The sequence below is a fragment of the Prionailurus bengalensis genome, chromosome B2 (genome assembly GCF_016509475.1).
Source record: "Prionailurus bengalensis isolate Pbe53 chromosome B2, Fcat_Pben_1.1_paternal_pri, whole genome shotgun sequence".
Taxonomy (NCBI): Eukaryota; Metazoa; Chordata; class Mammalia; order Carnivora; family Felidae; genus Prionailurus; species Prionailurus bengalensis.
The window spans coordinates 1,566,757-1,594,687 of record NC_057349.1 but is presented as its reverse complement, the minus strand read 5'-3'; the positions used below and the strand labels follow the sequence as shown (position 1 = coordinate 1,594,687).

General features: G+C 50.7%; 1 protein-coding gene, 2 long non-coding RNA genes and 3 other non-coding genes across 8 annotated transcripts in view; 3 read left to right on the top strand and 3 right to left on the bottom strand.

The window, feature by feature from the left end:
- Nucleotides 1–7,920: 7,920 nt before the first annotated feature.
- On the bottom strand, nucleotides 7,921–14,128 carry LOC122489087. 3 transcript variants are annotated; one of them, XR_006298824.1, is made up of 6 exons: nucleotides 13,906–14,128; nucleotides 12,459–12,568; nucleotides 11,285–11,453; nucleotides 10,512–10,637; nucleotides 10,201–10,395; nucleotides 7,921–9,682 (listed from the first exon to the last, which is right to left on the bottom strand). It is a non-coding gene; the product is annotated as an uncharacterized LOC122489087 (long non-coding RNA). The 3 variants fall into 3 exon arrangements; XR_006298823.1 differs by having other exon boundaries at nucleotides 10,201–10,637; XR_006298825.1 differs by lacking the exons at nucleotides 10,201–10,395; nucleotides 10,512–10,637.
- TRNAF-GAA lies at nucleotides 9,727–9,799 on the bottom strand. Its single transcript has one exon. It is a non-coding gene; the product is annotated as a tRNA-Phe (tRNA).
- TRNAE-CUC lies at nucleotides 10,258–10,329 on the top strand. The gene has a single exon. It is a non-coding gene; the product is annotated as a tRNA-Glu (tRNA).
- Nucleotides 14,127–27,732, top strand: LOC122489089. Its single transcript, XR_006298828.1, has 4 exons — nucleotides 14,127–15,062; nucleotides 26,435–26,566; nucleotides 27,018–27,237; nucleotides 27,451–27,732. It is a non-coding gene; the product is annotated as an uncharacterized LOC122489089 (long non-coding RNA).
- TRNAL-AAG lies at nucleotides 14,600–14,681 on the top strand. The gene has a single exon. It is a non-coding gene; the product is annotated as a tRNA-Leu (tRNA).
- The window catches only part of ZNF311 (zinc finger protein 311), a 17,371-nt gene continuing 12,664 nt past the window's right edge, over nucleotides 23,225–27,931 (bottom strand). Inside the window, exons 4-7 of the mRNA XM_043590575.1 lie at nucleotides 27,491–27,567; nucleotides 27,015–27,141; nucleotides 26,553–26,657; nucleotides 23,225–25,173 (exon numbers count right to left, since the gene is read on the bottom strand). Of these exons, the coding sequence (XP_043446510.1) occupies nucleotides 23,789–25,173; nucleotides 26,553–26,657; nucleotides 27,015–27,141; nucleotides 27,491–27,567 (1,694 nt within the window). The 3' untranslated portion in view covers nucleotides 23,225–23,788. The remainder of the gene's footprint in view (nucleotides 25,174–26,552; nucleotides 26,658–27,014; nucleotides 27,142–27,490; nucleotides 27,568–27,931) is intronic.

Below are 27,931 nucleotides of genomic sequence, written 5' to 3'. Positions count from 1 at the left end.
TGCTGTGCTCAGCACGGGTGCAGCCACCATCGGTGCCCAGGCCAGGCTAGTGGCCCGGGGCTGTGCCTTTCACCCAGTGACTTGTTCATTCTCATGCTAGTGTGATTCTTAAGACTGTGAATAGTGTGACCACGTTTTCTAAGAGATCCGGTAATGAAAACGAGAATGATTGCCGTTTGAGCCCCAGTGCGACCCAGACATCGCTGAAAAGCTCTAACATGAAAAACCGGGTACAACTGGATGAGCCATGTAATCAAAACAGGGAGAGCCTCACTAGAGAAGAGGATCTGGAACCCCCCACGGGGGAGGAGGAGGTGTGGACCTGCACAGGGACACTGAGTCCACAAGTCCGATGACGTTCTAACCAAAGATCTTTCACCTCCCAAATGACACTAACAGTTGAAAATGGCATGGGGTCTAATACTAGGAAAAAACAGGCACGATCTTATTGGTTGCTCTCTTTCCTGGTCAGAGGTTGCAGCAGGTGCATGAACTAGAGAGGACACGTTAGTACCACGTGCTGGCCCCTTGTAGCCTGGAGCTGATTCCACAGAGGACCTTGCTGTCTGCAATGTGCTATCACTTTAAGTCATGCGTCAAAATACAGCAGCAAGACAGAAGATTTCCCCCAGCCCCTATGCCTTTTATTTGCATCATGGCATTGAAAACCTTCTTCTCGGTCAGTATGTAGATTTAACGAAATTACCAGATACATAAAACAAATGGTTGTTGGTATCTTGTTCAAATACAAACTAGACCTTGCCTGCCTATCTGTATATTTGGCAAAAAGCACAAATGTAAATTTTGACAAATTCTATTTAGCCTACAAACTTTTTACCAAAGCAAATGAAAAGATAATATCTGGTAAGTGTTCTGCACACCTTGTACACAGCACTGCTAAAAAATAATTGTGTTTGTTTCCTTGTGATATTGAGGCTGTTGTGGTTTTTGGAGCTTTATGGTCACTGTGTAGTTTCTTCAAAATGTGCAGAAGAACTGAATGAGATTTCCGACTTCATAGAAATGGACCGAGGCATGTGCCTCCCAGATGGCTACTGTGTGCCATCTGCCATAGGAAAAAATGTCGAACCGCTGGCTTCCTGTAAAACCTTCACTTTCAAAGTGTGAGAATATCCTCTAATTTGGAAACACTTTGAGGGTGAGAGTAGTGAAAAGGACCAAAATAAAACAGAAATTTATATGCTCTTTCTCCAACATTGTTTGATGGTATGATGCAGATTGTGACAAAAGTTTATACACACATGCAGACACAGACTCGTGTTGAGGGGAAATAACACTGCTTTGGAAAGAAAGAAAATGTTCACAGGAAAGGACAGCCAAACAGGTGAAACGGGACTTTTTTAATTTATTTACTAAAAGTATAACTTATTTAAAATCAAGTTTTATTTCACAAGTTCAGATTACTGCTGTGTTTTCGGGCTCTGCGCTGACAGTGCAAATGGACCCCGCTTGGGATTCTCTCTCTCTGCCCTCCCCCAACTTGCTGTCTTTCAAGATAAATAAACAAACAAATAAAAGAAAAGCAAATTACTGCTGTGTTTTTTTTTTCAATGTTTATTTATTTTTGGGACAGAGAGAGACAGAGCATGAACGGGGGAGGGGCAGAGAGAGAGGGAGACACAGAATCGGAAACAGGCTCCAGGCTCCGAGCCGTCAGCCCAGAGCCCGACGCGGGGCTCGAACTCACGGACGGCGAGATCGCGACCTGGCTGAAGTCGGCCGCTCAACCGACTGCGCCACCCAGGCGCCCCTACTGCTGTGTTTTTATCAAGATGAGGACAAATGCGGAAGGAGCAGCTCTGTAGGCTGGAGAGCAGATCAAGGCATCTGTGAGCACATGCCTTTTAGACATTCAGTGGAGGAGACATCAGTCACATCACTGACTACACTCGGTGGGAAATGGGGTTGGAGGTCTAAGTATGGGAAGCATCAGGGCAGAGGGTTCTTACCGTCACGTCATCAGGTGAGCTCAGGCAGGCAGCGGGTGTACATACAGAACGTATGTGGACTCACATCAGAGCCCTGGGGAACTCCAAATTTTAGAGGTTGGGAAGATGAGGAAGTAAGGAACTGCGTTTAAGTAGAAAGAAAACTGGGAGGGTGTGGTATTCTGGAAGCGAAGTGAAGAATGTGTTTCTGTGAAGAGGAAATATCAACTGGGCCAAACGCTCCTGAGAAGTGGGCAAACTGAAGATTGAGAATTGACCACTGGATTTCTCAGCATAGAGTCTGTGGAGACATGACAGGGTTTCTGAGGAGTGGGGGGAGAAGTCTGGTTTAGAATGGGTTAAAAAGAGGAGCACAGTCAGGGGTGTTCTTGACCCCCAGATAGTCAGAGTCTGGAGAAAGTGGTGGTGCATTTTTGATTTGTCCCGGGGCTGGGAGTGGGGAAAGGAAATGAAGGCTATCCTTGCTAGTAATTCTAATGATTACCCATGAAACCTGGGCTGCATATGGAACGAGACACGTTAAATAATTTGCCAGTAGGCAAGAGAAAATGAGCCAGAAAGGCCAGAAGTGGTCAGTATAAGATATAATTGAAATTTACATCTTGGGTTGGTACTTGAAGTTTAAGTGTAAGGTCAAAGGTGGTGAGTTTTTCAAATTGCAGGTTGTGACGCCTTTGTGCGCCATGAATCACTTCAGGGGATCACAACTAGAATTTCAATTTAGATGAAAGAATAGGTTGCAAAATGTCAGCATGCATTACAAATAAGTAAGGGTTGTGATGTGAATAGTGTTTCTAATTACGGACCCTACTAGAAAAAATTTGAGAAACGCTAGGGGAGGAGGGAGAGAATACCTTCAGCGGTGAAAAGCCTAGAGAGAGGAGGGTTGGATGGCAGGAAGGGCTGAGGGAACCAGCAGCCCGCTTGCACACCTGGGCCCCATTTGCTCAACGAGGTTTTGGAAGCTGTGGCGTATCCTCTCTCTGCAGGGAAAGAGAAGGCAGCATGGGTAGGATTTTTTCTCACAAGTTTCCTATGTACCTGGAGAAGGCGGAAGTATAGAAGTTGGCTCCTGACAGAATCATGCAGGCAAATTTACTGAAACTGTGATTCTTAAGGGGGAAGAAACTACAGTTCTCAGATTAAGGGAATTGTTAATATTTCTCTCCCTCTTTGACAATTAGTCTAGCCTAGATTTTATCCTGAAATATCTTCCTGTCATTGTCTTCTAATCCTTTTCTCCCCTCCTTTTTCTCCTCAATCTCCTGCTCTGTCCTCCCCACCTGCTGAGACCCCTCAGTTCTGAGCCAGTTCTCAAGTATGTTAAGGAGATGATTCCCAGCAACACGTCCTCATCAGCTCTGTTGGCTTCCTTTCATTCACTTCCAAACTTGTCTTCTGACCTTGGGGACTCCCATGTGGCAGTGAACAATGGCATTTCTCCACCTGTGTGGACTGGGCCTGTTGTTCTGTTTAGACCCTGATTTTCCAATCTCACATCTTCATAAGAAAAGCATCGCCTTGGAGGAGACCAGCTGCTGTGATGGCAGGTGAATGGCATCATCATGTTCCTGTCCTTTTCAACCCCCGGTTCTGTTTTACTTGCCATGTTCCTCCAGCGACCTGGTCCCATGGATTCTCCCTCTTCTGTGCTCTACTCAGGGCCTGTCACTTGACGTGTCCTGCAAGCCATTGTGGAGAAGGTGAATAGGGGCTGACGTTGGGCTGAGCCCAGAGACCCCAGCCCTGAGTCCTTGAAAAGAGTTGGCATTTCCCCTGTTTGGTACTTTATTGTAATTCATCCATCCATGTGGGTCACATAATTTGCATAAAGGCACCTGCGTGTCAGCTGCGGCCCAGCTCCCACAGTACTGGCAGGACCAGCCTGCAAAAATACCAGTTACACCGACCTCTCCGGCCAGAAGGACACTTCTCGGTCTCTGCATGGTCTTTGAGGTCAAGTTTAAAGTCTGGAGCGTTGTCAAGACACAGCTCACAATGTGTTCTGATGATCTATAAAAGCGTAAACAAGAGTTCCAAAGCATAGAGGCTTGTGGAAGGAAGAATAATGCCTCCCCCCGCCCCCCAACAAAGGTATCCACGTATCCCTGGAACCTGTGAATTTCACATGGTAGAAGGGACTTGGGGGACGCGATGAAGGTCAAGGACCTTGATCACAAGAGTCCTTAAAAGTGGCAGGGGAAGCGGAGAGTAGGTCATAGGGGTGTGATTTGAGAAGGACCCCACTGATGGCTCTTAGGAGCCTTTAGAAGCCGCGAATGGCCATTAGCCTACAGCCAGCAGAAAACAAAGACATCAGTGTCTAAAGCCTCTCAGAAAGAAATGCACTGGCCAAAGCCTTGATTTCAGCATGGTGGGACCACACCAGACTCCGGGGCGACAGGAGTCCAAGATCTGTGCTGCTTGAAGCCAATTAAGTTTGCGGCAATGTGCTATGATTTCTAAAAACAAAAACAAAACAAAACAAACCCCATTTTATTCTCTTTCTTGACTCTGTGGGCTTGACTGGGCAATTGTTTCATGTGATGTGAGCAGGAACTCCAGTCCTCCCCAGCAGGCATGATTGGGCTGGGATGTCCCTGAGGGCGCACTCACCTGACTGGCAGGGGCAGTTGATGCTTCAGATCTACTAGTGTTGGAGAAATGAATAAAGTACTTCGCCAAAGATGGCCAACGGGACTAAAACAAGCTCTGGTCTCTGGCTTGGAGACCCCTCTTCCGGGTTCTTCTTGCCCTGTTTGCTGTGCCCGAGAAAACCTCCACAGATATGGAGGCTGACAACTATAAATTACCCTTCCCGCTTGCATTCGGGGCTCAGGTCTTTGGAGAAATGGTCTCCTTTGAGCCCGCCGGTGTTAAATAAATTTCCGAACCACCAAGATCTCCAAGTGCTGTTTGGTTTTTCCGCCAGCGTTCCAGCCTGGTTCCATAACACTAGGACTCAGCTGAAGCTGCTCCCTGGGGGGCTTCGCCTTGGCCTTGCCACGTGGCTGCTTTCCCACAGTCTGGTTACCGGGTTCTGAGAGGGAGCTTTCCAGGAAACCAAGTGAGAAGCTGCAAGGGTTCTTATGGCTCAGGCCTCAGGCCTGGAGTTGTTGTTGGGGAACTGGGGAGACCCTGGGCCCTGAGGCCTCCACTTGGCCTGTCCAAGACATCGCTGAGGCTCTGGATCTCCCCAGGAGAGAGAATTCAAGAGTAGACACAACGCAGTGGACGAGAGACGCAAGCAGGTAAGTTTATTAAAGTGAAGAGTGATGAGGTTTTTGCGGTGATGGTGGGGTCTGGAGCTGACGGCCAAGAAAAAATTCCTGAAGACGACGTCTTTGGTGCAAAAAGATGACTTTATTGAAGCATGGGGACAGGACCCATGGGCAGAAAGAGTTGCCCAGGACCACGAAGAGAGACTGGTTATATACTATGGTGTTGAGGCAGGTAAAGTACAGGGGAAGTTTCAAGTGAGATTTTCATGTGCTAGAGAAGATTCACAGGACACTGGAGGCCTAGCTATTGTCATGGTGTGGTGGTTTTCCCTCTAGCAAAGCATTAGCATTGAGACAGTAGGGGGTTCCTGGAGAAATGTTTTACTCTCAAATATTTGTCAATGGGCTGCAGGTTATAAGGAAACTTAGTTCTACCTGCCATTTCCTTCTGCCTTTGTTCCCACATCACTGTGGAGGAGAGGGTGATGTCGGGGCTCCAGGAAACAGAGTCTATAGGTTTCTGGAGATTAGACAATGGATAAGATTGCCTTTTCTTGTTAGTTACTAAGGCATTTGTAAACTGATGGAGACTCCCGTCCTGCAGGACTTCGATCTCTAGTTAACCCTTTGTTTTCCCCCTTTTTTTGTTCTTGGGCATCCAGGAGAGCCCGAGGAACATCACACATGTCCCACCTGGTTGGTAGTGGTGGGGGGGCTGTTTGCAGCTTGTCAGCTTGCCTTTTGCTCCCTCCTCAAAAAGTACACTCTAGAGATGTGAGAGGGTGAGTGAGAGATAGAGATAGAGAGAGAGAGAGAGAGAGAGAGAGAGAGCGCGGGAACATGCTAGAGCGAGCTGCGTGCCCCGGGGGTTGGGTTTGTATTTTTTACTGACAGCGGTTAAGGAGGGGCTGGAATGTTCTTACTTGGGACAGGGCTTTCTTGGAAGCGGGGCTACATGCTTCTTTTCCTCCTTATTTGGTTAAGGGTTCCTGTCCTGGCTCCCTTAGGGAGGAGATTTTGGTATGTTAATGTCCTATAATGAAGGAGTAGTGTGAACTGTGACCCACTTTGTAGCCACCTTGCCCGTCTAGTGTGATGGGGGTCCTCGGGGAGTGCTGCCTGGCCAGGACTCTGACCTTCCCCACAGCTGTGCACAGCCTCCTCCGGGCTGGCCTCCAGGCTTCCTCTTAGAGACTAACTAACTGCCCTTTCTTACAGAAACGTCACAGGGCCACTTCAATGACATTCTAGGAGGTCAGCCCAGGTTCACTGGGACCGGCCCACAGGGTGGTCAGTGACAGATGTGCCACATTCAGGTCAGTCTTTGGAGACTGGTTATTACACAAGGTGGGTCTGTCATCCTTCCTTTTACCGCCTCATCTTTACCTTCCCTCCATCGGCCTGGCCCGTGTTCCTCTGATTCTCTCCAGCTAAACTAGTAACTGGTGCATTTCCTGATTGGTTTCCCTGGCAACCAGTCTCTGTCCCCTGGGGATCCAAAAGTCACCTCATTAACATAACAAAGCCCACCTTTGTAGTTCTCCTAATTTAGGAAATTCCAAGAGGTGTGGGAGCTCAGTGCCAGGAACACAATAAAGACCAAATATATATTTATTGTCCAAAAGAAAGCACAGGCCCCAAATGGTGTTATATAGGCCAAGTCACCAAACCTGGGCGTAACACCTAACTTGACTGCAGTTCCAGCCTCCTCTGGAAGTGAAAGTCTCAACAGGTCAGTTGGGAATTTTCTGATCAGCACCAAAGAGGTAATTTGTCACTTGGGCCTTCTCAACACCCCCCGCCCCCCCCACAAAGTTGACGTAATCCTCCTAAGACTCTCCTGCCCCTTACCCAATGGGAAGTTCACTTGCTTGGAACAATCCTTTTTTTTTTTTTTTTTTTTTTTTTTTTTTGGCTACCAACTTCTTTTGTTGAGGGGGTGGTGTCTATCAGGCAGACTACCTCACTTACACTGATTGGGAAATTCCTGATTGATTGGTTTAAGATTCCATCTCTGGAAGAGCCAAAACTAATTAAGTCTTGTTTTGGTGACATGGTGCTTAGCATACGCCACTCCATTTGGGGCCTGTTGTCTTATTATTAGTATTTTTTAAACACTATCCTATGCTTGATGTTTAGGTTTTGATGCAGGGGAGGGTGGTGCAGTCAGTTGGGACTGGAGGAAACTCTTCTGACCAGCCTATTATCGTGGGGATTTCTCCATCGTGCCCTGGGCCTTTCCCAAAGCAGTAAGGTTGTATCACATTTTGTAAATACAGCTGCATAAGAATTGCACGCTGTGACAAGTATATAATAAGGCAGTTGGTAACAAGTCCGAACTTCAAGTTGTTTTCAGGGGCTTCTCACACAAAAACCTGCGCACAAATGTTCTTACTGGATTGGACAAAAGACCTAAAGAGATATTTCACCAAAGAAGATACATAAATGCAAATAAGCAGATGAAAAAAGTTTCCACATCATTAGCTGCTAGGGAAAGACAAATTACCACCACAGTGAGGCATCATTCTGTACCTGTCAGAATGGCTAGAGTAAAACTGACCACACCAAAGACTGATGAGGCTGTGTACACGGCTGGTGGGCAGGTGATGGCACAGCCACTCTGAAAAGCAGTTTGGCAGTTTCTTTAGAAACCAAACATGCAAGTACCAAGTTGCAGTCCTGAGTATTTACTCCAGAGGAACACAGGCTGATATTTACACAAAAACCTGTACACAAAGGTGTATAATAGCTTTATTCATAATAGCAACAAACTGGAAATGACCCAGATGTCTTTCAGTGGGAGGAAGTTCACACAAAGTGTGGTAAATTCACACTAGAGGATACTACTCAGTAAGAAAAAGGAATAAACCATTGATGCATTCAACAACCTGGATGAATCTCCAGAGAATTATCATAGTGAGTGCAAAAAGACAATCTCAAGAGGTTCCATGCTCTGTGATTCCATTTATGTCCCATTCTTGAAATTACAGTTATGGATGTGGAAAGCAGATTAGTGATTGCCACATATGTGGGGGTGGGGGGCAGGAGGAAAGTGGATGTGGCTGTAAAAGGTCGACATCCCAGTGCTGATGGAAATGTTCTGTATCTTGACTTTATCATATCAGCAACCTGCTAGTGACATTGCACTCGAGTTTTGCAAGATGTCACCACTGGGGGCAACCAGGTAAACGGTGCCTGGTTGGGATCTCTGTGCCTTATGTATAACTGCATGTGAATCTACAGTTGTCTAACAATTAAAAATTTAATTCAAAGATGATGGAGGTCAGGACCTGGAAAGTAACCATTTCTAGGGGTCCTTACAGGAGGGTCTTGAAGAGGAGAGTCAGAAGCGGAGCAGACAGAGCCCGGAGAAGGATGGCAGGAGTGGAAGTCCCAGGACCAAAGGAAGGCGCTGGAGGCAGGGAGGGACACCAGCAGTGTGCAGCCTGCACACCATTAATTTAGGGCCCAAAAAGAACCAAGGCATTTGAAGGCTGGCAAGTGCAGGGTAATGTTCTCTGAGGGCAGACCTCAGCTACTGCGGGACTGATGCGGCAAAGAAGTGGAGACAAATGCTGTTCTTCCAACGGGTGTGGTGGTGGGTGAAGGGGAGTCCGGGAAGAATCCGGAGGGCAAGGCCGGAGGGCAAGTGTGTGTTTGGTGTGTGAAGATGGAGATTCAGGCATTCCTACCGTGAAAAGAGGCAGGTAAGGGAGAGGTCAAGACCCAGGGCAGCATGGCATGGGCCGAGCGGTCATAAGCTCAGACGAGTGTTAATCAGCCTTGGAAATGAGGGAAACCTTCTTCTCTGAGAAGCAAGGCAAAGACTGGGCCCAGCTCAGAGCGGGCAGGTCAGCAGGAGGGCTAGGGAGGCTAAGGCAGCGTCTGGGCTCCCTCTGCCGCGCTCCCCGCCCCGCCCCGCCCCGCCTCGGCGAGTACATTCTCAGCCAGTTCCCTGTCCCGGGAACCTTTCCTGTGCTCTCCTTTCCTGCCTCTCTTGCTCTGCAGAGCTGCGTGGAGCGCACTCACTCAATAAATATTTGTTGAAGGGACGTGAAATGGAGAAAAAGATGGAATTGCTATTCCTCCTATTAAACTTCCCTTTCCCCTGTACACCTGCAGTCCCTGCCTTTGGCAGAGAATGGGGCTGGGGGTGGGAGACGGGGTCATGACGCGGAAAGGAGCGCCTCGGGCCTCCTGCCTCGGGCTCCGGGTGCTGGGATTGAGTCCGCGGGCGGGAAGAGAGGGCGGGTTTGTGCGGAGCCGAGCTGCAGCCGGAGAAGCAGGTGCCGCAGGGAAGAAGGGAGGGAAGCGGTTTTCCTTGAGCACATGTGGCTCCTCCCTTTACACGTTCTCTTCCGGCCTCTCCTAGGGCGTGCTTATCGCACCATCCTCCTGGTCTGCACGTTTTCAGAAAAAGTCGTCCTTTTCTTTTTTTTTTTTTTCGGTTCAACGGATATTGCCACACTTGTTGAGGTCAAAATCAATATTCTAGCTATTACAGGCTCCAAAAAAAAAAAAAAGGGAGATCTCTTTGCCGAAACCCGGGATCGAACCAGGGACCTTTAGATCTTCAGTCTAACGCTCTCCCAACTGAGCTATTTCGGCTCCGCCCACTCCGTCCTCTTCTAAGACGTATGACTTTATTGCGAGAGTCTTTCTCTACGTATTCAGCGTGCTGAAGCGTGTTGAGGAAACCAAAGCTAAAGGAACGGTTTCGTGTCGGATCCCTCCGCGATCTGCGAGGAGGGGCACGGAAGACAGTCCAGGTAGCTACCATGAAGACCGCCCTAAGGACTGGTTTAGCTCCGCCATGAACCCCGGGCGGGGTCCACACGCCCCTCGTCCCCCCTGAGGATAGAGTCCACACGCCCCTCGTCCTCCCGAGGGTGGGGTCCACACGCGCCCCGTCCCCCCTGCGGGTGGGGTTCACATAGTCATCCCCCCCCCCCCCCCGCACGCCCCCGCGCAGGTATAGACCCCGAGGTCGAGGTCGCGCAGCGGCTCACAGGCCGGAGGCAGGTGCATCCAGCCTGTAGGGTTGTTCGGCGCCTCTCCCAGCACCGTCCCTGGTGGTCTAGTGGTTAGGATTCGGCGCTCTCACCGCCGCGGCCCGGGTTCGATTCCCGGTCAGGGAAAGTGACTTTTTCTGCCTGCGCCGGCCCGGCAGGAGCAAGTACACTTGGCATTCAATTCTACAAGAACTAACTTTTCATTTTCACGTGAGGCATCTTTGCAACCCTCCACAAGTGTTGGTGTTGCACGTGCAAAATGACAACGTAACTCCGTGGTGTAAACAAAACGATGAGCGAACGCTCACCTGGCTGCACTGCCAGCGCCGCGCGGTTCCCAGAGTCCCGCGGCCCCGACCCCACGGAAGGGCTCCGGAGCCGGGAAGTTCGGAGGGAAGCGGTCACCTGCGGGGCTCTTTGAACGAGCTGAGCACCTGGACCACGGGCAGGAGGCCGGGAGGGGCCTGGAAGTCACCGGGCGGGGGTGTCCCGCCACCCCCTCGAGCGCCCAGGACTGCGGTGGCTGATGCAAGCAGGGTCGCCCCGGACAAGCCTTCCTGGCAGGCCGTCCTGCCCCTCCCTGCCCCAGCCCCGGACACCCAGCCCCGCCGTGGCTCTGACCCCTGGACGCCCTGTCCCTCTGGACGCCCTGTGGCCCCCTGGACGCCTCCCCCCACCCCCCCCCCCACCCCCCGGTACGCTCTGTCCCCCACCGTGGCCCTTCCCTCCTGGACGCTCTGTCCCCCGCTGCGGCCATGACCCCTGGACGGCCTGCTCCGCCGCAGCTCTGACTCTGGGACGCCCTGCCCTCCTCCCCCCCTCCCCCCCGGACGCCCTGTGCCACCCTGGACGCCCCCCTCCCCCGGTACGCTCTGTCCCCGGCCGTGGCTCTGACGCCTGGACGCCCTGTGCACCCCGGACGCCCCCCCTCCCCCGTACGCTCTGTCCCCCGCCGCGGCCCTGCCCCCCGGGACGCCCTGTAACCCTGGACGCCCTGTTCCCCGGGACGTCGGTGGCAACAGCTGCCCGAGGAACCGCCGGGACGGACGCACGAGGGGTCGCCGCGTCCCTGAACGCACACCTGGGGAAGCCGACGGTGAAGTCCCATCTGTCCCCCTGCGGCACCAGTCTTCTTACTCGGCTCGTCTAGATCGCAGCCACGTTGTAGTGCTTGTTTCCTCCTCATTTCTCGAGTTCCATGCACCGTGACCTCTCTGCTGCCACACGAGGTCGTGGTGCCCCTGATCTCACTGTACCAACAGGTGGGGACACGATGTTTTAATGATCATGTTAAAGGAAGCAGTTCTCTTTTTGTGATTAGTTTCACATTCCCGCCCCTTCCCCTCTATATAAAGTCATGAAATCCCCAAACCTCTGTGAGCTGGGGCAGTCCTTTGTCATCCTGCCAATACCTCCCTCAGTTAATAAAGTTTGACACATATGTAAGATTAAGTTGTCCAATAAGTTTGTCTACCATAGACCTGGGCACTATGCTTGGCACTGACTATATATACAAAACCAAAACCCACAGGTAGCAGTCTGGAGAGCAAACGGAACCTACTGTGCTAAGATACAGGTTAGGGAAATTTTTTTCTCCATGGAGAAAAAGTAACAGTTTATAACAGGAGAAAAACCATATAGCTTTCAAAGAAGAGTCCCTTGTCCCTAATCTAATTAGCTTTATGTGGAAAAGTTTAAAAAAAAAAAAAAAGACATTAAGCACATTCAGGGCTCCCACCCAGACTGCTCCCTAAAAATAAATATAAAAAGAAATGAAGCAAAGATTGTTGCTACATATAGAGAAGACAAAATATGACAACATGAAAAGATTGCTCAGGAAGCAACTACCTTCAGGCCTAGAGGGCTGATTTCCTGTGAAACATTAGGCAGAAAGACACAGAATAGCCTCGTATATTATATACTGGAAGCTGACAAACTATACTTTTTTATTTCTAATTATATATATATATATATATATATATATATATATATATTTTTTTTTTTTTAATTTTACATCCAAGTTAGTTAGCATATAGTGCAATGATGATTTCAGGAGTAGAATGCAGTGATTCATCCCCTACATACAACACCCAATGCTCCTCCCAACAAGTGACCTCCTTAATGCCCTTTACTCATTTAGCCCACCCCTCACCCACAACCCGTCCAGCAACCCTCAGTTTGTTCTCCGTATTTAAGAGTCTCTTATGTTTTGTCCCCCTCCCTGCAAACTATTCTCTGTAGCTAGCAGTCAATACTTGCTGAATGACTGGGTAGACTGTCGTTGTCCACTTGTTGATATAGTCTCTCTCAGCTTACTTCATCCTTCTGTTTTCCCCTCTGAGTTCATCATGGAGGAATGCAAACACTAGAGAGAGAAATCAGTTTTTGGATGGATCAAGGTGAAGTTGGTGAAGCACTGAATCAATGAACATGTAGCAGGATGGTATTCTTGCTCTGTGTCTCTAAGCATTAAATATGGTCACAAAGTGGTGGGTCTGTACCAAGCTCTGGCCATCGCGTCAGGAGATCCAGAACGCATGGGAGTACACAGTCCTGATGGTGGAGAGGACACTGCTGTCGTGGCGAGGGATTCAGGGAGCACTGGGCAGGGAACCCAGGTGAGGGCAGCAGACACCACAGGTGAGGAAGGGGGCTCGCAGCTTGGGATACATTGTGGGACTAGGGAAAGTGAGGCTTTAGCTCGGAGGGTGACTATGTTGCTTCTGCTCTCTTGATAATCTTTTTTCTTAGTCATTTTCCTGAAGAAGTTTTGCAGGTAATTACTACAGTATTGCAACTAAGGATGAGGACACACTAGTGAATCACTTTGTGACATACATTTGTTTGTTGAAGCCACACTAACACTTCAATGATCGATCACCCACCTGCCCTCCCTCTCCCACCTGCTTCCCAAGGGAAATCCTCAGCCTCCTTCCACAGTCACTGGCTGTTTCATGCGCCGCCTTCTCTCCATTCAAAGGAGAAAGGAAGAGGGACAAACATGACCCAGCCCCATCGATGGGATGGCACCCCTGCACCGGGTGGGGCTCTCTGGGCAAATTGTGACTCTGAGTTGTGATCCCCTGGTTGTTTACAAAATGGAAAGGAGACAGAGAACGCAAGGAACGGGATGTGAACGTACCTAACGCCACTGAGCTCTACCCTTATAAACGGTTAAAATGATCAGTTGTGCGTGATGTGTTTTTAACCACAACTTAAAACAAGACACCCCGTGCCTGGCTGGGAGTATGGGGCTCCTGGGTCTGGCCGGAGAGGGTCCTGTCATCCGCAGTGTGAATATTCCGCCATCTGGAATATTCTATTCCTGTCCAGGTGGATACACGTTGTCAAGGACAGTAGGTGTGGGCGCTGTCGCACCTGGGAAGGCTGCTGGGACTCTGTCAGCAGGTTATCAGGCCAACATTTCCAAGGGGCGTTATTGCTGCACAAGTCAACCTCAGCGCCTTACACCTGCCTGGTCGTACCCGAGTCTACGCAGGTCTCTCTCAAGGATGACGGTCCAGCCAAACCCCGGTAAAATAACTAGTGTTTCCAGGGGTGCCCTGGGGCTCCTGTGGGGGAGGTGAAGTGTGCCCGCCACGCTTATTTGGGAGGTGCTCCAGCTTGACCCTGTAAGGCGCAGCTGGTGACCTCTGTAGGAGGCGGAGGCCGTGTGAACAGAGGAGAGCCGTGGATGCTGACCTCGGAGGATGGGGGGATGTGGCCACAACCAGGGTCCGGCAGCCACCAGGGGACTGGCACCACCCCCTCCGCCAGAGCCTGCGCGCGAGGACATCACAGCTCTGCCTCCAGGACCGCGGGAGTACGCGTATCCCCTCCAGCGCATGTCCCGCGAGACCACGCGCGTTAGCGCGAGAGCACAAGCATCCCCGCGAGAGCACGCGCGTCTGCGGCTTCCGGCAGTGACGGGAGCCGCGGGAACGTGCGGTGAGTTCCCGGAACGAGTGTGGGAAATGGTACCAAAGGCTAGGCTTCCTTGGAATGTCCGCAAACACACTCCGTGAAAGTTTTGAAGATAAAAGGCAGATCAAACAGAAACTGCAGCTGCTAACTTTACTGCGACTTTATTTCTGACATAAAATGCCCTCAGCGTATACTCACGTATGGACCAAACTGCCTTCGTTAAAGGTGCGGGTCATGGCAGCCCCGCGCCTGCGCAGAGCAGACGCGGCGCAGCTTAGCAGCCGATCTGCTCTGTGACGACACAGAGACTGCTACGCCACCGCCGCCCGGCTCCTCAGGGACTGCCTGGTCCCCGCCCGCAGTGAGGGAGGCGGGCTGCCGGGCAGAGGGTGGAGGCCTAGCGAGGCGGAAGTCTCCGGCGGCTGCTGTTCACGCCTCTAGGGGGCCGGGAGGGAGCATCCCCGCCGGAAGTGGTAGCGTGGCCGAGCGGTCTAAGGCGCTGGATTAAGGCTCCAGTCTCTTCGGGGGCGTGGGTTCGAATCCCACCGCTGCCAGGGCTTCTTTTTCTTTCTTCACGCGCAGTGTGGACCGTTCCCACATCCTGAGTCAGGCCCCTTTTTCTCCTCCTTTGACTCGTGTTTACTCCGGATACAGCCGCAGCCCGGCCAGGAGGTGCTCTTGTTCTCGCGGTCCTCAGTACGAACGAAGGACCGTACGACAGACTCCGGCATCCCTTTGTACCTCGAGGCACATCCTCCGACGCCTGTGAAGGAATAAGATGTGTCCAGAATGGCTCCGGATCTTCCTGAGGCCCCGGCAGCCGGCTGTCTCGTGTCTGGAACCCTGTGCAGATCCGACAAGAGACCCCCGCGGAGGGGGTACTGGTCCCATGACTCCGGACACACCCGCCAGCGCCCGGTGCGATCCGGCGACAGGTGTGTCCCAGCGCCGGGTGCCTCCCAGCTCCAGGTGCTCCCCAGCGCCAGGTGCCCCCTAGCGTCCGGTGCGTCCCAGCGTCGGGTACCGTCCAGCGTCGGGTGCTCCCTAGTGGCGAGTACCCCGCAGCCGCAGGTGACCCCCAGCGTCAGGTACCCCTAGTGCCGGGTGCCCCCATCGCCGAGTGCCCCCCTGCGGCGGGTGCCATCCAGCGCCGAGTGCTATTTCTAGAGGCGATCCCCTCCCCTCTGCGTGCTTTTCTGCTTCTTCTCAGCTGCGCCGCACGTCGCCGCCGCTTGGGGGCTCCCTGCTCTGAGCAGATCTTACGCACACAGGCCTCTTTTTCATCTTCTAGTCCTTAGTGTGGAAGCTGTTTTCTCCTGGATGCCTTCCCTGGCCTCCGTCTGCCTCCTATCAGCTACAGGGTTAGTATTAGGGAGGGGATATGGAGAAGAGCTCAGAGAACCTCCGCCTCCACCATGAAGCTTAGAGTCCAGTGGGGTTCACAAGCATTACATAAGTTATTACGAAAATGTGGTAACATGTCTACCTAAAAAGAGAGTTCGCATGTGGACTTTGAAGTTCCGGATTTAGGACAACAGAGAAGTTAGAGAACAGCAGGGGCTCAGGCTGGATGGAAGGACACACACCACACTGTTCACCAGACTCTCCGTTTCTGCGTGCATTGTATCTGTACCGATTCCACTCCCCAGCAACCAATTCTCCGATTTTCTGCAGACACCCATAAGGCCCACAAGACTGTACCCTGCTTTAGATGCCATTTGCAGGTCCCAGACCTCCCTTCTAGCTGACTGACCAGCTACAAATCAGGGGTTCCCGAGACTCCCTCCTCAGGTTTGATAATTTGCTCAAATGGCTCAGAACTCAGGCCCACATCTGACTTTCATTTACTGGCTTGTTATAAACAACTGTAAGTCAGAAACAGCCAAGTGGAAGAGATGCACAGGGCAAGGTGGGCACGGGGTGGGGGGATCCGGAGCTGCCCTGCCCTCACCAGGTGGGGCGCTTCCCAGCACCTCCAGGCCTTCATCAGCTGGGAAGCGCTCCTAATTCTGTCATTTAGGAGTTTTTATGAAGGTTTCATCATGTAGGGATGATGGATTATAATCCCTAGCCCCTCTCCCCTCCCGGAAAGCTTGGGGATGGGGGTTGGGGCTGCAAGTTCTAGGCTTCTAACTATGCCTTGGTCTTTCTAGCGACGAGTCCCATTCTGAAACCTACCAACACGGCCTTGTTAGAACAAAAGAGGCTCCTGGCACCCAGGAAATTCCAAGGGACTTAGGAGTTATGTCAGGAAATGGGGACAAAGACCAACTATATATTTCTTATTATCCCCCAGAGCAGTAACTGCCCTTTCTCCTGGACTGTCTTTCAAGGATACTCATATAAAGAACGGCCTGGGAAGACAGAGATAGTGTCTCCATCTGGTGCAAAGGATAGACGTTCATACTGAGCTCCCTGTGCTCAGGGTGGCTACCCACTGTGTGTGCAGGCATTCATCTCAGCCCATCTGAGTCACCCCTGTGGGAGCTGGTGCTTGAGGAATGTGTAGAGGCTGAGAGAGCCTGGCTCTTGCTGTTACGGTGAGAAATAAAATGTCCTTTGCCTCTGTAGGGTGGTAGAATAATTCTTTGCCATAAGAATTATTTTGAGCCAAAGGCACTTACAAATACAGCTGCAAGAAGGGTGTTCTGACCCTCTCTTTTTTCTTCTGGAAAGGAGATAAAAAACCCGTATGTGGAAGATGTCCACCTTCTATCCCAACACAAAAGTAGCATTCTTATCATGGAGGGCAGGAGGCTGAAGTTGAGAGAATTCTGCACAGACATCCTTAAAATAATTTTTCCTTTAGCCTCACCTATTTTAGTTTCCTTTCCACAATTGCTTCTCTGTTCAACCTAATGTAAAGGCATTTCAGTTTTGCCACTGGTTTGATATTCGTTTCCTTAGGAGGGTTCATGTGTCGTGTAGAACTTACATGAGGTCAGTTTGTGTGTTTTTTGTCTTGTTCCTGCCCTCCGTCGGGCCAGGTAAGGGTCCTGAGAGAGAGGAGGTAGAGTTTTGCCCAGCTTACATCTCTTACATCTCTTGTGCTCCGACAGGCTAATCTGTGTCTTTATCAGACTTGATAGATGCATGTTGTCAACCGGCAGAGAAAAGAGAAATGAGTGCTTTCACTTTTACATGGTAGTGTTTAGATTGTAGCACAGAAGTACAAGCTGCAGTTCGCATCCAGGGATTACAGTTCTGCAAAAGGACCAGATGTGAGGAGCACATCAGGGGTCAGCCAAACAGTCATCATCCTCCTGTTGCTGTTTCCATCCTTGTCCTTTTAAACACTGGTCTTTTCTTCCTGCTTTGGAATTTGTGCACCTATCCCACAGCTGATTTCTGTCTTCCTTCCTCTCTGTACTGTGCACTTTCTCCTACTGAAACAGGTATGAAATGATGATGCCATTGATGAGATACCTGATATTTGCCATCTCGTGCAATTGGATCATGCTGGATTTGTTAGTTACCTTATGTTTTTTAAAAAAAAATTTTTTTTTCAACGTCTATTTATTTTTGGGACAGAGAGAGACAGAGCGTGAACGGGGGAGGGGCAGAGAGAGAGGGAGACACAGAATCGATAACAGGCTCCAGGCTCTGAGCCGTCAGCACAGAGCCTGACGCGGGGCTCGAACTCACGGACCACGAGATCGTGACCTGGCTGAAGTCGGATGCTTAACAGACTGCGCCACCCAGGCACCCCCGTTACCTTATGTTTTCACTTGATTCGTTTCCTGCCACTATTGGATATTTCCCCCTAATTCTTCAAAATAACAGTGACACTCCTAAATACTCTTTCTCAAGTAGCCAATGCATCAGTTATTATTTTTCCCTGGAGATCTTTCTCTTAGCCTTCTCTGCCTCGCTGATCTGGATCGGCTGCTGCCAGGGTCCGTGGTTTGCCTTGGCTGCTTCCTTTTGCAAGTTTGCTTTTTGGATATTTATTTATTCGATTGATTGATTTATTTTATTGAATTGTTTGGGCGGAGTGTATGATAAAATAAGCATGTGAGGTAAAGTTTTTGAGACCTTTCCTGTCTTTACGATACGTATTTTACCTCCTAGTGGGGTAATCCTTTGAGTATAGAAATTGAAGTTAAAAACATGTTCCATTAGGATTTTGAAGGCATTGCTCTACTGTCTGTCATCTTCAAGTGTTACTATTGTTTATTCCCAAGCTAATTTATTTTCTTCTCCTTTGTATTTGACTTTTTTTTTTTCCCCTGCCTGAAAACTCTGGAAGTCTTTCTTTTATGCACAGGATTTTGTGATTTCTCATTGGTGTGTTTGGTGTAGATGTTTTGCCGTTCATTGAATTGTGTGCTAGGCAGGGCTTTCTCTCTAGGAGCTAATTTTCTTACGTGATTATGTTGATAATTTCCTGTCTGTTTTTATTGTTCTTTTGGAACTTCTACTAACTGGGATCCCCAGACTGCTCCTCTAGGTTTTTTTGCTTTCTTTTTACTATATTTTATACATTACAGAAGATATCCAAGTATAAAAATTTTGAAGTGCAATATTAAAATGAGCACTTTTGAACTTGTCACTCAAAATCTAGAATTGTACCATCCAACACAGTATCAACTGGCCACCTATGGCTACGGAGCACTTCAAATGTGGCTAGTGTGACTGAGGAACTGAATTTTTAATTCTAACTATTTAAAAGTTAAATTTAAGAGACAATTCTTCATTCTGTTATTAGAAAACTTCTAAGTATGTTTGGGACAACTCGGCTTTGTGAATTTGTTTCTCAACTGTAAGTTTTAGGAATGCGAGCACAGATCTGGCACATTGTCTCTGTCGGACGGGCCCGGGCTAGAACGTTACTAAGATGCTCACACCAACTAGGAGCCTCTCTCTTACCCTATCACTGATTCCTTTTGTCACTGACTCCTTATCATTCCTTTACCTAAACAAATAATCTACACTTATGAATAGATCACTAATCAGAGTATTATTTTGTTTTCGAACCTTGTGAAAATGGTACCAAACCGCATGTTGTCTTGTGGGACTTGCCTTTCCCGCTCGACAAGAACGTCCGCTCTCTACCCATGTTCGTGGGCACGTTCACCTCTGTGACATGCTCATTCTTTAAATCTGGCAACGTTTGCTTTCCTGCTTACTGTTGGTGGACACTGGGCTGCTCCCGGGGTTTTGCTACTATGAGCAGATGTGCTGTGAAGATCCTTGCACGTGGCTCTCGGTGCGTACGCGCAGGACCCTCTCAGGGCGCGTTCCTAGGAATGGAACCACAGAGTTGTAGGGCATGGTTCAGCTTTACAGGAGAGCCTGCTTGTTTCCCAGTGTGCCTGCATCAGTTTTCAGCGCGGCCAGTGAGTACCACAACTCCGCGTCCTTGCCAAAACTTGGTCAGGTCCGTTTTATCTTTCTCAACCTAGCGGAGTCTCACAGCCGTCACTGAGCTCAGAGTCCCTGGTTACGAGACTGTACACCCTTTGTGTGTGGTCATCACTCTGTTTCCTGTGAAATACTTCTTGGTGCCTTCTGCCTGTTTTGAGGTTGTCTTTTGCTTATTGATTTAAAGGAGTTTTTATATAAGGTCAAACCATATTAAACTGCCACTCTTCAACCTCTAAATATGGCAGTTCATGTGACTAACCCTAAAATATTTTGGATGACAATTATTTGCCCAAGTATGTGAGTTCAAAATGTTTTTTCAATTCATGAGAAAATTGTACTTTCCTTTTCTTTATGGTGAATTTGATGAAAGAAATTCATTTTAATCTAGTCGAATTTATCAGAAATTTTTCTTTAAAAGTAACCTTTTTGGTGTCTTGTTTGAGAAATCTTTTCTTGACCTGAGGGTATACAAATATTATCCAAAATTTACTTGTAAAAGGATAAAAATTTGCCTTTCATAAGGCAAATTCTTGGCTAAGAATTACATTGCAATATAAATTATAGAATCAGTTTGCCATTTTCCACAAAAATGCACTCTTGGGATTTTTATTTAGGTTGCAGTGAATGTATTGATCAATTTTGGGAACTGACATTTTAATAACACCGAGTCTTCCAATGCATGAACAAGTATAGTCTTGGCCAAGAACAGTCAAATCAGTCTTGAAGAAAAAGAAATAGGACTTCGTCTACCAGATGAAAAGATATTATAAAGCTGTGGTAATTAACCAGTTTGGCATTGGTGTAAGGATAGGCAGTCGACCAATGGAACAGAAGGGGAGGCTAAGACTTCCAGACCCTAACCCTCCCAAACCCCTCTTCTGCGTGACTGTGTCTTCCTAGAATTCTGCTAGGGTCCTGCCACCTGCTTGAAAGATCCTTTGCTGACTCTCAGTCCCGCAGTGAGAAACCCCGCTTCCTGGCTTGAACTCCAGGAATCTTTTGAGGTTTCTTGAAATTTAAAAATAAACTTCATGAGAAAGCACTAAAGAAATTTCAGGTATTTTGTCTGGTGGAAAAAGAAGTGTTTGATTTGTCTTGAAAATTTTGAAAGAGTATCTTGTGAGAAGTGGGTTAATATTGCTCTGTAATGATCCCAGGGCATCGAACTGCACCCACACGTAGAAGCTACAGAAAGAGGGGGTGCCTGGGAGTACGCTCAGTTGACTGAACATCTGACTCTTGATTTTCACTCAGGTCGTGATCCCAGGGTTGTGGGAATGAGCCCCATGTCAATGTGGAACCTGCTTAAGATTCTCACTCTCTCTAAAAAAAAAGAAGCTACGGAAAGACATTTCTGTACATGGGTGATTTTAAATCTGAAACCTGTATCTTACTCCTTTTGAAAAATGAGTGAAGTGGGCATTCTCTACTTCCTTTGTGAAGGTCAAGTGAAAACAATCTCGTTATATCAATGTTTAGTGTGAAATTTTTCTCAGATTTTACATTTAGAATGTAATTAGGTTAAAAAACTATTACCTGGTGAGTTTTTAAGTAAATTATAACTAAATCAATAACTCTAGTTTTGGTAACTCCTCAGAATTAGTTACAAGAATCTTAGGCTTTTAACACTAACATGTTTTGTTATTCAACTATGCTGCTCACCTTTGAATTCCTTCCACATCATTCAGGCCAAACCTACTACCTTATGGCAGACCTCTTTTAAATGTACAGACTTTTCCCAAAGGTAAAATATCTGAACTTTCTTCAGTGTTTCTTCACTATATTCATTTTAATGCTCAGGAAACACCAGGAGATTCCTGGAGTTTAAGCCAGTAATGGGAGCTTCTCACTGCAGGACTGAGAGTCTTTCCAGCAGGTGTCAGGATCGTAGCGGAATTCTAGGAAAACATAGTTATGTTGAAGATGGATGGGTGAGGGTGAGTCTAGAAGGCTTCTATTTGGGCTCATCAATACAGAGTCCTCTGAATTCTCACAACAGATTGTCAGGCTGGCCATGCCCTGTGGTTAACTGGTGTCTGAAATGTAGCTCTCCAGTCAACAACACAAAATGTCCACGCTCGAGGACGGTCCAGAACTTAAACGGGATCTGTCCTGTTGCCAGATTCTGTTAAAACTCATTGGAGAAGGGAGATGAAGGATTGCCCCGTCAGGTTCTCAAGTTGGGCTGAGGACTTTGAGCCCCAAATCCCAATATACACCGTAGCGTGTGGGTGCAGAAATAAATGTTATGAACACGTATATGCATTTTCCAAGAGCAGGTACCTGCTGTGAAAAACAAAACCTCAGATTTTCCAGGAAAGCATGATATTTTGCCATCAAGCATTAAAGTACAACATGTGTGCACATGTGGGGGAGAGTGCTGCTGGTATTTGTTGACCATCAAACAAACGGTCCTCAGAGTCAAAAAATTATTGGAAAACCACTGGCAGTGCTCCCGACATACCGTGAATTCTGTCCTTAGGTCATGTTTTCTCACCCAGAAGCCACGTATCCAGAATTTTCTCCTCCATAGAGACAATGTCATTGAGTTATGTCTTTAATGTTTTCATCTTGGCTTTCACTAATAAACTATGTAAGAAATGGCCACATAAATAAAAAGAATTTTTTTTGTAGAAACTGAGCCTAAGGAACAATGTTTCAATCCATCCTTTTTATTTATTTATTTAAAAAAAAATTTTTTTTCAACATTTATTTATTTTTGGGACAGAGAGAGAGACAGAGCATGAACGGGGGAGGGTCAGAGAGAGAGGGAGACACAGAATCGGAAACAGGCTCCAGGCTCTGAGCCATCAGCCCAGAGCCTGACGCGGGGCTCGAACTCACGGGCCGCGAGATCGTGACCTGGCTGAAGTCGGCCGCTTAACCGACTGCGCCACCCAGGCGCCCCCAATCCATCCTTTTTAAAGATAAACCATATTGTTACTAGAAAATTGCATCTCTTGGACACTTTGTCCTTCAGTATTAGATAACCTGTAACCATTTCCCAAAACGTTTTCTGTGATACAGGAGCCCACTAAGATGCTTCAAACAGGACTGTGGTCAGTTTTGGAAAGCAATTTTTTTTATTGTTCTTTCAAGGTTTAGAAAAGATATTAGCATATCATAAACTGAGAAGTCTTTAATTAAAAAAGCCACCCCTAGCCAGCCTTTCCTAAAGTCATTATTTTAAAAAACTTAGGGGTGCCTAGGTGGCTCAGTCACCTAGGTGTCGGACTCTTGGTTTTGGCTCAGGTCATGATCTCACAGTTTCATGGGTTCGAGCCCCACATTGGGCTCTGTGCTGACAGTGCAGAGCCTGCTTGGGATTATGTCTCTCTCGCTCCCTGCCCCTCCCCCACTCACGCTGCCTCTCTCAAAAATACACTTGAAAAACTTTAACGTGTAAAACACCTTTGAGAAATGTTGGATAGCCCATTGCTCATCTTGTACCCCCCCCCCCCCCCGCCCGCCCCAGGAGCTGAGGAACTTAGAACTACATTTAATTCTCAGTTATGGTCATTATGCTAATTATGTTGACCTGAGCATCTTCTAGGATTTTCAGTCTCTGACAGCCTTATTCACCGTGGGTCCTAATTCTGTTTGTAGAAAGTACTTGTGACATTTGAAGAGTAAAAGTATAAAGAGATATTGAAAAATGTGAAAAAATAGCCACAAATTTCTAAGACACTTGAAAGAGCATTTCATCCATCACAAATAAATATAGCAAATCTTTAAGAAATGAACACGTTGACATCTTGATGTATTTATAGGAAAGTGAGATGGGCTTTGTGCTCTTTCCCATGTAAACTGTTACTTGAGCAGTGCATCCTGCTTACGTCAGATTTCTAAATCTGCCTTCCTTTCCCATCCTGACCCCGCACGGGAAGTACCATTCAGCCCTTAAGTTAAAACAACACAGAAAAACCTTGCTAAAAAATGGTCAGTGTTTCATCAGGTAGAACACGGTGGGTGCTGAGCTGAGTTGTCGCCTCGCATCTAAGACGTGGTGCGGGCGAGTCGGAGCGTGGAGGGGTGGGGGTGGGGGGGCGTTGGTGCAGAACCGCCCGGTGAAGTGATCCTGAGCGAGTGTCCTCTTTTCATGCCTTCGCTTCCTCATCCCACAGGGCAGTTCTGTGGTTAAGTGAGTTGACGCGCGGCAAAGCCTTGGGCTACTGGGCAACGCCCTGGAAGTGAGTCCCTGAGCAGCCGGGTCTGGACGGGCTCTGGGGATCCCAGTCAGGGAGGGGCCCGAGAACCGGGAGGCACCAGTGTGCGGAACCCCGGGTGCCGGTGGTCAGTCCCCGACCACCGACAGGGTCTGCGGGGCCGATCCTGGGGCGAGGGCTGCCCCCAAAGTGCCGTCCAGCTCGTGGGCTCTGCGCGCCGGGTGGATTCTTTTCTTGTGTCCGGTCAGATTGGCGCTCACCCGGAACGCTTTCCCACACTGCTCGCACTCGTAGGGCCTCTCGCCGGTGTGGACGCGCTGATGCCCGAGCAGGGCCGCGCGCTGGCGGAAAGCTAGGCCGCACTGGCTGCACGGGTAGGGCCTCTCGCCCGTGTGGATCCGCCTGTGCTGGGTGAGCACGGAGCTCTGGGGGAAGGCCTTCCCGCACACGTCGCAGGCGAACGGCTTCTCCCCGGTGTGGACCCGCTGGTGGGCGGTCAGGTTGGACTTGCCGCTGAAGGCCTTCCCGCACTGGGGGCAGGCGAACGGCTTCTCCCCGGTGTGGACCCGCTGGTGCACGGTGAGGCAGTGCCGGTCCTGGAAGGCCTTTCCGCACAGCCCGCACGGGTACGGCCTGTCGCCGCGGTGTCCCCGCTCGTGGGCGCGGCGCCGGCACTCGTGCCGGAAGGCCCTGCCGCACTCGCCGCACCGGAAGGGCTTCTCCGGGGCGGGGGCCCCCCGGGACCCGGCCGGCCCCGCGCGCGCGTGCACCCCCGCGTGCTTGCGGAGGTCCGAGCGGCGGCGGAAGGCCCGGCCGCACTGGCCGCATGTATACGGGCGCTCAGCTGAGTGCACGCGCGCGTGCTTGGCCAGGTCGGAGCTCCCGCGGAAGGCGCGGCCGCACTGCGCGCAGCCGAACGGCCTCTCCCCGGTGTGGGTCCGGCCGTGCGCGGTCAGGCAGTGCTTGAGGCCGAAGGCCTTCCCGCACACGCCGCACCGGTGCGGCCGCTCCGCGCTGTGGACCAGCCCGTGCCGGCGCAGGCGGCCCCTGCTGCCGAAGGCCTTCCCGCACTGCGCGCACGCATGCGGCCTGTCCCCGCCGTGCTCCCTCCTGTGCCGGCACGCGGCCGCCCTGCTGCCGAAGGCCTTCCCGCACTGCGCGCAGCCGAAAGGCTTCTGGCCGGTGTGCGTGAGCAGGTGCGCCGCCAGCTGTCCGCCGGTCCTGAAGGCCTTCCCGCACTGGGCGCACGCGTGCGGCCTCTCCCCGGAGTGCACGCGCTGGTGCAGGACGAGGTCCGAGCGGCCGCGGAAGCTCTTCCCGCACTGGGCGCACGGCCGGGGCCCCTGGGCTGGGCGGGCGCTGCGCGCTGCGGGCCGGCCAGGCCCCCCGTCCGCTCCTGGCGACCTCCTCGGGGACCCAGGCTCCGGGACCCAGACCCCTCCGCGCTCCAGGACACGCTTCGCCTCCGGCCCGCGGCGGTCCCCGTTCTCAGGCCGCGTGTGGTCCGCCGATACTGAAAAGAGGAAGCAAACACCGGGGCGAGTGGAGCCGGGTCAGGGCCGGGTGATCTGACCGCCAAAGGCTGGGGCGGGTTCGGTAGTGGCAAGTTCCCAAGTACCGCGCTGTTCACACTGAATAAACCTGATGAAGATCCTTGCACACCTGCTCGCTCCCCAGACTCTCCAGAGAAGCGAGTGGCAAATCCAAACGCCTGCCCACCTCAGGCAGGAGACGCAGCCTTCAACCCTGTCCCTCCCGGACATTGTACAAGTTACCCCCGTGGGGCCTGTCTGCGGTATGACTGCTGCCGGGGTAGGGCGGGGGAGGGGGGGTCTGGGCCGGCGCCGACCCAAGCCGGACTCCCGCTCCCTGGACTCCGGACCGTGCTCCCTGGACTCCTCCCTGGACTCTGGGCTCCCGCTCCCTGGACTCCTGGCCTGCTCTCTGGACTCCGGGCCGTGCTCCCTGGACTCCTCCCTTGCGTCTGGGCCCGGCTCCCTGGACTCCTCCCTAGCCTCTGGGCTCGCACTTATATCCAGAGCCCCAGCCGCTCAGGGGAGGGAAGGCGTGGGCACATGGACTGAGCCACTGGGAAGGAAAGTGGGCCAGGGAGGGAGGGGTGGAGGGACAGAGGCAGGCAGACCCACAGGGGGATAGTAGGTGTGTGTTTATAGAAGTCAGCAGGGGTTAACTCTTCCTGCTGTCAGTCTTCCCATGACCCCCGCCCTGACCTGTGCCCTCTACTTCTAGTGCCAGGTCATCAGGTCATTCCGGGTTGCTCACTGCAGCCCCACCATCTGTGTTCTACTCTGCTTCCAAAATCTTCTTTCAAAAAATAAGGTCTTATCACGCCACTGCTTCGCATAAAATAGTTCGGGGGTGCTCCACAGTGAACCAGACAGACGGGGGTGAAGTCTGCAGCTCTGGAGTGGGAGCACCTGGGCTGAAATCCTAGCCCTGACACCTAAGGGAGGTGTTGCATGTGTCTGTGGCCAGATCACCCAGGTGAGCACTGTGTGCATCCACCTCAGGGCTCAGAGCTGAAGCGTGAGGGGGACAGGGAAAGGAAGGGTCAGAAGCCCAACACGGGGAAGGTCCTGAAGGAAAGCTGGAGGCTTTCTGGGCACTGGAGTAACTGATCCACAGAAGGGAGACGAATTCTTGGAGCCTTTCAGAGGACCACATTGCAAAGGGGCCTGTTAGATACGGTGCACAGAAGCAATTAATGACAGGATAATTGTCCGATTTGCTGCTGTTTGTTTTCTCTCCATTAGGGTTTTCTAAGTGGACTTCCTCCAGGAGGGTGAGGATGGATGACGCAGCACTAAGAACATACTAGAACCAGCTGTCGCACAGCACACGGCTGGTGACTGGAGCTTCCCCGTCACTCACCTGGGAAGGAGCAGGTCAGGAACCCCCAGTCCTGCAGGTCCTCAGCGCAGGGCACGGCCCCTTGCTCCAGATGGGAGATGAGGGGTGGCTTAGGGCAGGCAAGGCCTGCTCGTGGAGAAGGGAAGTCAGTGTGCATAGCAGATCACCTCTGTCCCAACACCCGGCCTTGACCCTTCTGCTCACACTGCAGAGGAGAGTGTGAGCAGGGGGGGGAAAAGGGTGTACTTGGGGGGGTCTGCCAAGGTGTAAGCAAGCATGTAGGAATGACCTCAGAAAGGTCACGCTCAGAAGGGCAGAGGAGGCGACCCCAGGAAGCAGTCACTTGGTTGTATTTTCCCCGTTGTGGCTGCGAGGGAAGAATGAGGGCTCTGACTTTCACTGGGAGGCCCGGAGACGTCAATAGACAGCAAGTAAAGAGTAAAGACAGGAAAAAGGACTAAGCCAAGCACGGGGTGTCCTCACCAGCCGATAGCATGTTGCCATAGTTCTCCAGCATCACGTCAGTGTACAGGTGCCTCTGGGCGCGGGTCAGACACTGCCACTCTCCGCTGCTGAAGCACACGGCCACATCCTCAAACGTCACCGCGTCCTGCAAGGATATGCTCCCGCTGACCCGGAGGAAACCCCAGTCCCCAGGAAACAGACGCAGAAGAAGGGATTCTCAGGAGGTTTCTAGAAATGAAAGGTGGTTACTGTTCCACATATATTTGGGGTTGCGGTGGAAGGGGGCATAGGCTGTGCATAGCGAAAATCATGACCGGGAACAATCCACGAATGGTGTGGCATCCAACAAAATGTTCCTTGTGAGTGGAATGCCTGGATTGGGCGGGGGGGGGGGGGGGGGTCAGGGAGCGAGTGAAAACGAGGCCGTATTCAGGACGTGGTGCTGTATTTCCAGGAAGGATGGAGGGGCCTCAGCTCGCCTGGGCCCCACTCACCGGTGTGGTATTTGCTCCTGGCCCGTCTCCGTGGCTTCCGTCGTTGGCAAAGGCAGGATGCTGAGGAGCCCGCAGGGCTGAGGGAAGAGAAATGAGTCAACTTGGCACGTGCTTTCCTCCTCTTCCCTAACGTGCAAGTCTAGACCACACCTTCCCCTCATTTCTCCAGCCTGTTTCCAGTTTGGGCAGCAGGCCATGGCACACAGCCATGCTGACGGTAAATGCTTGCTCTCCCTCACCTACAACGTGGTTTTCTGTGGTCGCTCTTCATCCTAGAATAACCTCGCCTGTCCCCAAGCCCACATCACTGACTCCTGGCTGGTTCGATGACCTTCTTCCAGGATCTGAGTGTTGAGGTCACTTCCTCCAGAAGGACTAGGGATGGGGATGGATGGGGATTGGCCCACAGCTTGTTCCTTTAGGTAGCTTACTAGCTGGCCT